The sequence below is a fragment of the Poecilia latipinna genome, unplaced genomic scaffold (genome assembly GCF_001443285.1).
Source record: "Poecilia latipinna isolate Pla-1442-1.1 unplaced genomic scaffold, P_latipinna-1.0 Scaffold1155, whole genome shotgun sequence".
NCBI lineage: Eukaryota > Metazoa > Chordata > Actinopteri > Cyprinodontiformes > Poeciliidae > Poecilia > Poecilia latipinna.
The window spans coordinates 190,913-203,910 of NW_015113771.1; the positions used below are offsets into that span (position 1 = coordinate 190,913).

General features: G+C 37.4%; 1 protein-coding gene across 1 annotated transcript in view; it reads left to right on the forward strand.

Annotated features, from left to right (window-relative positions):
- Positions 1 to 11,889, forward strand: part of col24a1 (collagen type XXIV alpha 1 chain) — a 41,094-nt gene extending 29,205 nt beyond the window's left edge. Inside the window, exons 6-11 of the mRNA XM_015053033.1 lie at positions 3,707 to 3,760; positions 6,312 to 6,365; positions 8,760 to 8,804; positions 9,446 to 9,499; positions 9,774 to 9,818; positions 11,629 to 11,889. Coding sequence (XP_014908519.1) covers positions 3,707 to 3,760; positions 6,312 to 6,365; positions 8,760 to 8,804; positions 9,446 to 9,499; positions 9,774 to 9,818; positions 11,629 to 11,703 — 327 coding nt within the window. The 3' untranslated portion in view covers positions 11,704 to 11,889. The remainder of the gene's footprint in view (positions 1 to 3,706; positions 3,761 to 6,311; positions 6,366 to 8,759; positions 8,805 to 9,445; positions 9,500 to 9,773; positions 9,819 to 11,628) is intronic.
- The last annotated feature ends 1,109 nt before the right edge of the window (positions 11,890 to 12,998 follow it).

The following is a 12,998-nucleotide window of genomic DNA, read 5'->3' on the forward strand; positions in this document are numbered from 1 at the left end:
AGAGAGAGAGAGAGAGAGAGAGAGAGAGAGAGAGATTGCTGCTTCACTAAACATGTGAAAACATGAATAAGCCTGAAATTTTATCCACTACAGTGAGGTATTCATACAATACAAAGTAAAATATACGTCATAAATGTAAAAAAATTAACGGTGTTTTACTGTAAATCATGTCAACCACTACAAGAAATACACAAGACAATAGTTTTTATGAAAGCCTTTGTCCAAAGAGCTCAGAGCCATGCTGATGCAGAATCAGGGAAATTTATTGCATGAAAAGGTGAGGATTTGAGTTTTTCTGTGTGTTTATTTTTGGTTTCTACCTAGTAAGTGTCCATGTTGATTGTCCCCAGGTGTTTCTCGTTTAGTGATTGCCCTCTGTCTATTTAATGCCACCTGTGTCATTTGTTTGTTGTGTCTTCTGGTTTTGGCCATCACAGTAGAACCGTACCTGTCCTGTGACGGCGTCAGCTCTTGGTTGTGGTCTGTTTATTACGTTCAGTTGCTACCAGTGTCTAGCCTAGCTTTCTGTTCATTGTCCTGCCTGCTCGTTGGACTGGTTGAGCTATTTACTCATCATTAAGCCATCATTCATCTCCAACCTGGGTCTTCAGCATTCTCTGCCTCACCACCACACTGCATATCATGACAGAAAAAGAAAAGAGCCTAAACAAGGTGATCACTGCAAAAAATACAACCCTAATTTTCTCACTGTCTGATATTAAATCAGGCTAAAGGTTTCTGTTTTCAGTCTGTATGGATTAACAATATAATTTCTGTCGGCTAAATATCAAAACATTTAGAGAAACTTGGGGTCAGAAGTTCACAAGCATTTCTTTATTATTGGATATCATTTCCTGTATGAATTAGGTCAAAAATTTTGGCGAGTTTCCTCAAGCTTTCACCATAAACACTTCCAGGATGCACCCAAGAGACGGTGAGGATCAAGCTGCTCCATTGAAGCACCGAGTCTGCATCAGGGAGATGATGTTCTGATACAGGGAAACATCCTGGAACTGCATTTCAGATGCACATCTCTTAAATTTACCACATCAATCTCTGAGGATTTCTGTATCTTTGTGTCACAAATGTTTGACTTTATAATCTCAGAAACATACAAACATTACAGTACAAGTTACTGTAGCTTGATGCCTCGTTTGTTTTGAGTGTTTTCCTTCTACAACACAGCAGATTATCAGTGATTATCAGTCTTCTGCAACACTTGACGTAAAGCAATTATTAGAATAAGGTGTACTAGAGCAGATCCATCTACAATATGAAGAACAGTGGTCCCAATGATAAGACCAATGGTTCTTTAGACCATATTGTGGTGATGTCAGAGGCTCATTAAACTGTCTCATAAATCCTTCACTCTAACAAAAATGTAGACACAGTTTTTATTGTAGTGCAAATGACTTTAATTATGGAAACTGATGAGATCAACATGCTGCTCTCTGAGGAGAAGAGGTTGTGTGCAAGTGGAATTAACCCAGGCGCAGCCAGATGTTGCTAGCAGCTGAGATAATCAGGCAATGTGTCGTCATTGTGCGACGGGAAAGAAGAAAAACTTTGTTGATGAAATAGATTATAAACCATCAAGAAGGCAGGGGTTCTAGACCTGATCGTGGGTTTCGTGTGGTTTGCCACAGCGCATAATGTCAGTTTCAGCTTTTAAGCCACACAGCTTATAAAATAAATAGGAAGAACAAAAGCAGGAAACATGTCTGGTGAGTTTTCTTCCAGTGTGGGACAGATATGCTGGTAGAAGTATGTAAGGATGTGGGCAGCCTCAAGCAGATGTTTGTGGTAGCAGTTTTCCTAGATGGCTGCCACAGCGAGGCTGCGCCGTGTAATCGCCGGCATACAAAGCAAGCCATGCTGCAGGCAGAGAAATAAAAGATCAGTAGGTCTTCCACTCTAACAGTGATAAACAGATTTATCTTAACTTTTAGTCTTAACCCTCCTGTTATGTTGCGGGTCAAATTGACCCGTTTTAAAGTTTAAAATTTTTTTAAAAACTGTTGGAAGTATTTTTTTTGCATGAAACGTTTTATATTTGTCTTAATAGGTGCACTCTACATATAAATTGGAAATTTATTCATTTTACACATTTGCAACCCCCCCTGCGTGTACATATTACATAAATACTGTCCGGGTCAATTAGACAAGTTGAAGGGTAAAAAAAGATCAGAAAATGTCCAATTCTATATGTTTCCTTGCAGCTATGAACCATATTTCACCACACACACACACACACACACACACACAAGCCCACTTTCTCCCTACTCTCTTTACTTCACTATGAACTGCGAGAAAGCAGGTGTTCATACAACTTTTGACCGGAACATTTTCTGTTCCTGTGGACAAACTCCACCCACACTGAGTGACACTCAGCAGAAGTGGGGAAAACATAAATACTCTCTGCATGACTCATTTGTATTGATTCTAATCAGCGAGTCAATTTGACCCAGAACAGTATGTGTGTCTCAAGTTCAATTATAAAGATCACCCCTTGGAAAAAAAAAAAAAAAAATCAAAATGTAATATAACAAATTTTACAAAAGATCAATTCCAAGGAAATTATAGTTTTTTTGTGTCTAGGTTTTTTTTCTCCCATTTTTTATGTCCAAATGAGCAAATGAGTAAATTGTCGTCATTGATCCTTTATTTGTGAGAAATAAAAAAACATAATTGCACAAATATTGATTGGAGTTAATACTCAGATACAAAAATGTTTTGGAGGACTTTTTTGGTTTCTGACACTATTGCATGATTAAACCCTCCCCGGGTCAAAATGACCCAGGAACTTTATTGCTGTACTAACAGGAGGGTTAAATGCAGCATAGATTAAAAAGTAGGAACTATTGCATGTTTTAGATCCTGTAAAATAAAACAGCAGCGCTAGATGGTTTTCTTCTGAATCTTTTTGATTCACTAGGCAAACTTGGCTCAGCTTCACTCAGTTATTGTCCAACACTCTTCCACCTGCTGACTAGCTGTTCCTGCCAGCGATACGCCCACATTTATGAAGACAAATAAAAAGTTTGTCTAATACCGTAGTGACTAGTTGATGAGTCAGTCTAACTCCCTGGAACTCAGGCAATAAAGGGAATAAGCGAGAGTTTGATTCGGTTAGAGAGACTATCACTCACTGAAATATGTTGTGAACACGAGCAGAGGAGTTGGCTGACTGCATGATTTGTTCAAACAATCCACTTTAAAAGAGCCTGTCAGTGGCTTCACGCATTGCTGACTGTTGTTCAAACAGGACAGAGTTTTAGTTTTTGGGTTGTATGCCTCGCTGGGAGAATGTCAAACTGTGGTGACATGATTCTCAAAACCTGGTTGATGTTAAATTGTTCTTGTGGAAATTCTGAGCCGTGGAAGGAAATATGTTTAAAAGATATGGGGTCTAATAAACGTGGAGTAAATAAGCACAGGTATTTCAGAGCAGGCATGGAACACCTGGTAGATGTCAGAACATTTCTTTATAGCTTTGGAAACATTGTGAGATAAGCTACGATAACTTGGTTCATGTCACTATGTTGTGTTAAAATTTTGTTGAATAAGAGAGCAAATCTTTTTACATAAATTTGCAGTAGTTGGAGTTTTATAATGTGTGTGAAGGTCAAAAATGCTCCTTTGGTCTTCAACTTTTTCCCACTGTTCCTGAAAACCAGCTGACATTGTCACCATTTTTCTGTTCCAGGGTTCAAAAGGAGACCCGGGCCTCTCTCCAGGCCAAGCTTCGCCAGGGCAAAAGGTAAAACAATATGTGATGAATATTAAGAGTAAACACATTTGTTGACACAAAGATGAACAAAAACAAACAACCGAATCAATAACTTTGCCAGAAAAAGGCCCGGACCTGACTCTGACTTAAAATCCTGACGAGAGAAAGAATCGTAAAATTTTTTTCAAAGAACACTGGATCATTATTCCAAGTCAAGATGTGGCATAATCATGCAGTCCTATCTATTATTAGTTCAAGTATATGTGTACAACATTATTTTATTTACAACCCCAAACGATTTAAATGGCGTCTGTAGCTGATGATCAGACCACCAAGGTCCCTGCCTTTGGTCATCGCTTTGGTCGCTCCCACAAGTAAAATGGTGCGTACTTGTCAAGGCCATTGTCAGACCCCAAAGCGCTTCACACTACATTCAGTTATTCACCCATTCATGCACATGTTGCACAAGGACACAACGACAGAGGCAGACAGACAATCCACCGATTGAGGGACGAACTGCCACCACTATCGTCGCCATCGCCCCACTAGTGATGGATGAGCCCACATTTCTTTTTTGGACTGTGCCTGTCTGGTCTCCGTGGGTAAAAACTCAGTCATAAGGTTCTCTCCAGTGTGTCCAATCTCCACGCACGGCGTCACCCCAGCTCTTCTCCGGAGGACGGTGACCCACGTCCAGGCGAGGGAACACTGCTCTATAAAGAGTTAGCAGGCTGCATTTTGTCTGATCCATCACCTCCAACCTGTTTGCCGCAGGTGAACCCAGACAACAGTTAACTGCTTTCCTCTTAGGATCATTCTGTCACCCAGTTTCAACATTGGCCTTTACTTATATGAACTTTAACTAATCCATTTTCATAACCAAAACACGCTTACCCTACAGTATAATGCAAGGTAAACTTTTTAAGAAGCCAACACAGTCTGACACAAACAGCAAATGTTTATTTATGACACATTGCTTCATGTTAAGTATTTACTTTGTTTGATGCTTTACTACTTCAAGTTTAATTTTTTGTGTGTGTTTCCTCATTTTTATAAGAACTTCTTATTCCCTCATTTAACATTTCTGAATCATGCTGCTAACACTGATCTGTGTGACGTCACCACAGCTGTTTTCTCTTATTGAGTCGCTCCATCCTCGTTTCATTTTCGTCCAAACGCCATGAAAGTAATGATTTTCCTGAGCAGCACGGCTAAGTGTCTTGATCTAATGACATGCATCCTGATTCCATCAAGTTCATCACTTTCTGTACTCAACAAAAAAAGAAAAAAAAAAATACCAGAAGTTATTTTGCCTTGCAATATTTTCTTGATAGCAAGACATTAAAGTTGAATTAGTTACAAACAAAATTTTAGTGCTGTATTTATAAGGCGTCATTGCAATGTCATATTGATGAGTTATTTAAAAAATAAAACTCTGAATATTGAAATATTAACATGGTACATATTCTGCCTCTGTTTGCACCGAAGAAGTGTTTTTAATAAAATCATGCTGTTTGGAAGATGAAACCCTCTGCACTCTGCTTGGAGTTCCCATTGACCGCTGTGTGCAATGCTAGGCGACAGTTAGAGACGAATGGATCACTCAAGCTACTGCTGCTTTAAAGTGCTAGTCATGCTGTTATCTCATTTTAGACTGGGCCTTTCACCTCTTCGACTATTAGGAACCAAAAAACATTCTTCTTTCTCATAATGACTGACTGTTCTGACAATGTCTTTCTTATCTCCATGGTTGTAGACTTCTCTCTTATTATTTTAACAGCCAAAATCATTCCCAGTTTGTTACTCTGATGAGAAGCAGCAAGGCTTAAACAGATGGAGAAACGCTGTCTTTAGTGTTATTTGCTATTTGTTTCACAGCGTTTTTTTATATTTTATTTTAGTAGTGAGTAGTGCATTTTACTCTTTTAGCATTTAAGTAGATTGTGATTTTTAAAAAAGTGCTTGAATTAATTTGGTGGCAGTACTTATGTCATCAAATATATAACTTTTTACAAGACAAATCTGACTAACTGCTCTCTCACAATGAACATTCTGGGGAATTTATACACAAAGGCTTGTCTGCAAGAAACGAGGAGAGAAAGGAGACTAAAACCAGCAATGACAAAACCAAGGAGACTATTCCAAATCAACAAATGATCTCTACAACACACATGTGAAAACTAAAACATCCTAACATCAAAAATGTTTCTCAATGGCTGAACTGGTAGTTTCTCCAGAGTCGCGTCCCCTGCTCCCAGCAGCCTGATGGATTGCTCCACTTCCTGGTGTTACGTCATAACCGGTCCTCTCCCACAGCCACTAAATCTCAGCAAAATAATAAATATAGCGATTAGCAACCTAAACATATCTCAGTTGTTTACTAAATGTGTGCACCCATATTAGCAAACATCTTAAAGCAGTATTACAGAAAAAGGGAAATTATAAATAACTGTACTGCATAAAAGAGACATTTAAATAAATACTAACATAACTGAAGGAACCTCCACTGTTGGCTTAATTTTTACTTAGTTTTTAATATATTTGTTAACTTTTTGCGATTTGTCTGTGTTTGTGTCATTAGGGTGACAGAGGTCCACCTGGTTCACCTGGGCCGAAAGGATTTCCAGGACTGCCGGTAGGAATAAATGTGTCTGGTTTTCTGGTTGTGTGTAAAGCATGAGCTGCTATTAAGGCAACAAAAACAGCCTTTGAATCAGTAGGAAACTTTGTGCTTGCATTTGAGGTTTAGTTGGAATTATACAGTTTTAAAGGTATATATTGTTATATCATGAAAATCTAATTTTATTAGTCTTACCTCTTCAAAAGTGTTCATACCAATTAATTTTTTCCACATTACAGCCACATTCTGGTGTATTTTATTAAGACAAGTTAGACCAACAAATTGTTGTACACATTTTGTGAAGTGAAAGTGAAATGATACATGATTTTACATTTTTTAAATAAAATTCAGAAAAGTGTAGAGTACTTTTGTTTACATCTCTAAACATTAGAATCAAAACCAGCCTTATTTTGCCAAGTTTGCCATTCCATCAGCACTCTGAGCATCACCAGCAGTTTTTTTTTTCTTGTAAAAATGTAGATATGCATCGTTTTTACAAAAGAAGAAGAGAATCCAAAGCAAACCAGCAGCATCATTAAGACCAAGGAGCACACCTGACAGACCAGGGATAAAGCTATGGAGAAGTTCAAAACAAGATCACAAGTTTTAAGGAGCTCCGTTCATCCAAAAATGGAAAAAAAGTATAGCACAATTTCAAATCTATAAAAACATAGGTGATTAGTAATGTCCTCCACAAATCAGGCATTTATGAAACTTTAAGGAAATGTGTTGTTTGTTAGCCAAAATGAGAAGACAGATGGAAAGAGCTAAATGCAAACTGATGCACAAAGAAAACCTGATGGAAGATACGAGAGCTTCGACAAAGATGGAGTTTATGTATATGTCTTCAAAAGGTCTAGCCAAAGTTTAGGTATTTTCCTGTGGCATAGCAAAATGTGATCATTTCAAATGATCACATTGCAAGGCACAATTTCTTAAATTATTTTATTTAGAATCAATCAATCAAATTTTATTTGTATAGCACATTTCAGCAGCAAGGCATTTCAAAGTGCTTTACATAATTAAAATAAAAACAGCATGTGACATAGAATAAACAGTGAGACAGATTTTGAAAAGCAAAAAAAAGATTAAAAAAGATAAAAACATTAAAACCCGCGCCCCGTTTAGGACTTCAGTTAAACAAAGATTAGAAGATTGTTGCTGTAGTTTTTGTCTTCATCACTAAAATATATTTACCTCAAAACAAAAAAAACAGATTAATTGTGCATTTTTAACTTCCTTGATTTTTTATGTACCGTATCCAGTTTTTGGTAACACATAGCAATGTATTCCTGGTTACTGTAGTTTTGTTTGTGTTGCTTTGGAGCAGGCATTTATTACGTTGAACTGCTCGGACTTGTTTGCACATTGCCAAAGTTTAAGTTACGCATGTTTCAGTTGATAAGTAGTCAGCATTTTATTTTGACCAGATGTCGTCACAAGTACTTAGGCATTTTACTTGTGTCAACATGCATTAGTTGACTCAGATTGTTATGTGAGTGTGGTCAGTGTTTGGCTTGAATGGGTTTGGTAATGAAATTGTTTTTGGCTGGTCTCACCTAACTTCAGATCGGTTCTGATCGTGATGACAGCTGTGTTGTTACAGTGGGCTGTTGTGCCGCTCACAGTCCTTCCAGTGCAGCTGTTTCAGTAATCTACTAATAATACTTTTATATGTTCCCTCTCAACATAGTCTACATTAACTTTGACCCCTAGGAGACCACACTGGTGTTTACCCTCATTAAACCTAATATACCTATCACACTCACTGTGTCATATCAGGTCATTTCAGAGGAAATGACTGGCTCTGTGCTCTTTACCCCCCTGTGCATTTTTAATTTAGTGTGAAAGTTCATGTGTCACAAAATCTGAAGCAGTTCATGAGAAGTTGCTGTCATCACTCCAGAAATAAAATGACCATTAGGGAATTTTTTGTTGGTCGACATTTATGTCAAAAAAAAAATAAATAAAAAAAAATAGCATAGACTATAAATTAGACGATCATTTGAAAACGGGTTATGATTTTTTTTTATTGTCTGTACAAAACCTGGTGAAATGGACAGAAAATATACATATAGGGACTTGACTGGCATCAATACTTATGATTCAAAAATATCTTGACAAGGAAGTTATTTATTTGGTAGTTTTTATTATTTATTATTTATTTCTTTTATCTATACTGGAAATGAATTATGTTTAATGTTATTTTAGTTTATTTTCTATAATTTTGTACAAATTTTGGCATTTTCTGTAATGTTTTCTTGACTTATGTCATATATATACTCCCGTATTGCATACAAAATATCCACTAACTGTTGAGCTTCTTGTATATCACTCCTGTAGTCTGTTCTCTGATGTTTTTCTTTTTAAAAGTATGCTAAAAATATTTTTCTTGTTCTAATTTTGAAGGGTCTTAAGGGTTATCAAGGTACACCTGGCCCACCAGGGGAACAAGTAAGTAATCATTTTTAATTCAGACTGAATTCCAGTCAGTCCCTTCAGTTTTGTGTGATTCCAGTTCCCTGCATTTCTTCGCACTGATGCACAATTGCTAATTTTCCACAGAAATGGTCAAAAACATTGGGTTTATGTGGCTGCTTACTCCCATCTCCAGGTGGCAGTATTTTCTTACTGATGCCTCATCCTTATTTGATATCAAGCTATAGTTTGTGATGATACTATTTAAGTAAAAATGCATGCAGACACTTATACGTTTGCACCCTCTCAAAACTCAGATTGTGTGAATCTAAGGACATCAGTTTGTACAATGCAGTCAGTGTTTTCTTTTTTCCTCAGTTTAAACCCCACTCTTCCTTGCTGGAAACACCTTCCAGGTTGTCAAAATGCTAACAAATGAGGTTAGTTTAAAAAAAAAAAAAAAAAGACAGTAAGAGAGGGCGGGTCGGGTTGGAGCTCTGCAGGAAGCAACAGTTAGCAGACGGGGTTGTCTGGACTGAACAGTGTGTGTTTTATTCTTGCAGACCGCAGCAGCAGAAGCCTGTGTTTCTCCTCTTTCAGTTCATCCGTTCCACTTGATCTCATTCATTCGTTCATTCACGTTCTCTCTCTTGTTCTCACTCTTTTTCCTACTGAAGGGCATACCGGGACCTCCCGGGGAGTCTGGAGCTGCAGGTTACCCTGGCAGGCAGGTGCAGTGAAAAACACAAGAAACGTTTCTCCATGAATCCATTTTACAGTAAAATTTCCCTGATATCATCTGCTCTGCTTTTCTCTACACTCATTACACTCAGTTGATTTTAATTTAAATTATTTGAATGCCAATATACTCTCAGGTTTTCATCCAGCTGACAATAGCAATCTTTTGTCTAAGTGTGTATTAAGTTAGAATGACATTTTCTGATAATGAGCATGCCTGTTCTTCAAAAATGTGTCTTGTTGATCAAAACCTTGTTTTTCTTTTAGGGCTTAGCTGGGCCACAAGGTAGCCCCGGACCTAAAGGTGTCCGCGTAAGTAGCTTTCCTCTCCTGTTCTGCCCTCTTTTCTTCTACAGCTTTGGATTAAACGCTTCATTTCCTGAAAGGATCAAGACGGTGTCAGGTGCTTAACTTTGCTCCATAGAGAAAGATCAGGATAAGGCTCGCATTTTCATCATACCGCCTTAGGGGAGTCCTCATGTGAGGCCTAGTGTGACATCGGGTTGTCACTTTGAAGCCTCACTTGTTCTTCTAACTGTAGTTCATTCTTCACAGAGGAATGCCCCCATCAAAAAAAACAAGAAAATCAAGGGAGGAGAAGAGGATGGAGGAAAAATAGATTAGAGAAAGTCTGAAAGCAGACAGAGGGGATGACTAAACGAGCTGGTGAGAGAAAGGGACTTTATGTGGAAAACTGCAACTGGGAGAAAGAGGATAGCTGGGATTACAGTGTCAGGCTGAGGTTGGCATGGAGAAAAGGACAGAAAGAGCTTTGATAAGGCTGAAGTGTAGGAAAAAGAGACGTGGCGAGTTAGAAACACACTGACATATGCATGAAAAGAACAAAGATGATACAGAACATTTCTGTGCAGCAGTTTGTCAAATCATTGTATTTCTGCTTTCAATGATGTATTAATTTCCTTTTCTGAAGCTTTTTGTTTACAGTACATTGCAAAAGTATTCATACCTCTTAAATTTTTTGTAACAGACCAACACAATGTACCATGTCACTGTAAAGTGGGAGGAACGTGGCAAATGCATGCACACCTGAAGATCTGAAAAGTGTGGAGTGCATTTATATTAGGTTCTCTAAATAATATTCTGTGCAACATATTACCTTCACAAGCTTCCTTACTTATAAATATAGTCTATCTTTGTGTAATTGTGTGTTTTTCTGACTTCCCACTCATAAAGCATCAACAAGCAAACGTTTCATAGACGTGCAACGCAGGAGACATACCCCAAAAGTCTTGCAGCTGTGATAGCAAAAAAAAAGGGTTTTGCAAAGTATAGATTCAAGGGTGCTAACCACACTTCTTAGATTTTTACTTGTTAAAGAAATTTACAATTTCCATGTCTGCTCATGATTCTATGTAATTTTGTGTTTAGCCGTCACCAAGAATCCCAATGAAACAATAACTGTTTTTTGTTGTAAGGTGAAAGGCTGTGCTCCAGTGATGTGGGTGCTTTCACAAAACACTTTATGATCATATGAGTCACTGTTGGCTGCAGTTGTATCCTAACTTTGAAGCTTTACGTATTGCACAGTCATCATGATGTGTTTCTAATGACTAATCTGAGGACCATCGGGTTTAACGGGCTCATGGTCCGTTAAACTAAATTATGTAAAAACAAAAGCTCTGGAGCAAAGTATTCTTGCTTTATTCCTTTTCCCTTTAACAAAGAAATAAAAGAGTGTTTTGGGAAACAGTCCTGAAGTGCTTTGGAGATGAAACGTTACAGATCATTTAAAGGCTTCCCAATACATGTTTCGGAGGACTTCCACGAAGACACAGTTCAAATGTAACTGTGTCACTTTCTCAGAACAACTGTCCCTGTCACAGATATTTTTGGCACTATTTCATGGTTTAAAAATGACTTCCAAATGCTCACAAGTACTACTTTTTGGCTAGTATTAGCCAACAGCTGTAAAACCAGAATTGTATTGCTTTTAAAGAATCATTCAGTTTTAATTGAAAGAATGTGTTTTGTTAATATAAAACAGGTTTATTTTATATCTGCAATAAAAAAGTTTAGTTTGAATTTTTTTCCCAATTAAATATTGTTTAAAAGTATTCATATAATGTGTCCCAATGTTATGATATGGAATTGTTCTTTTTAGGGTTTCATTGGGCCTCCTGGCGTTGCTGGACCACCAGGGCTGGAAGGGGAGAAAGTAAGTGTATTATGTTTTTAGGAGTTCATGTTTCATACGTGCATTAAAATACAAGGTTTTTTTCACAATCTGTCAAGAAATCAGACAAAACGTTTGTCATTTTTTAAGGTAAATTACTATTATCTAAGTCATTTCCATTTGTTTACAGCCAGAACAATGAGCAATAGTATGTTTTTAGATGTTGTAGTTATTACTTTCATGTATTAAAATTACGAAGCAGGGTTGTCAGGTTAATTCACAACATTTTAGATAATTAGAGACACCTAAGGATTTATTTTAAGGCAACACCTAAAATAGTCTGCTTTCCTTTGTGACATCATAGAAACAGCTAAACAAATCACCTGATATCAGTAACTCTGGTATAATTTAATATGCCTGATTATTACTATTATTATGATATAGCAGTACAAACAAAATGGGAATGTTCTGTTCAGAAAAGAGACAATGGCGGTGCAACATTAAAAGAAATAAGGACATAAAAAAACCCAGATTGCACTTTTCCAAATGCTTTCAGATGTTCTTAACATTTGGGGCCATGTCTTTTGGTCTTCTGACAGTGAAATGGATGGGTTTTTTTGTTTTGTTTTGTTTTTAACAACCATCGTTATATTTGGCAGAAAAGTACAAAAAGTCCAGAGAAAAAAGAAAATGTAGAAAAAAAATTAGCTTGAAGCTTGAAGAGATGAGTGTGAGCAGTTTTGAAAAATGATTATTGGATCTCGACAAGTAGGGGCAATGGTTATGAAAGTAATGTGTTCTTCTGTTGATACCTTGGTATGATACTCAATCAGCTGGCCTTAATCACAGGGGATGAGGAATATGCTAGAAACCAGCATATTCAAAGGACCACATGAAGGGCTAGCTGCTACTTTGATGTAGCTGGGCTGGAGCTTGTTCATGTAAAGTTCTGACAGCGAGAAGCTTGAAGCTTTAAGCTTGAACCTACACTCTGCACCAGCATTCTGAAAAACCTGTTTGCTTGTGGAAGAATGCACTAAACTTCTGAATTTAAGGAAAGTTAAAAGAATATCTGTCACTTTTTTATTTTGGCATTTAGGGGATATGAATGATTTTGGTAATACTAACTGACCTAATTCAGGAGATTTTATTCTGATTTAATGTCAGACAGTAAAAAACCAGAAGGTGTACTTTTTTATGTGTAAACATCTGCTTACAACTGTGTCAGAGTTTTTCTGCAAAACGTACCTTGTTTTCCGGACTATAAGCCGCTACTTTTTCCCCACACTTTAAACCAGGGGTGTCAAACTCAATTTCACCGAGGGCCACTTCAGCATATTGGCCCCCCTCAACGGGCC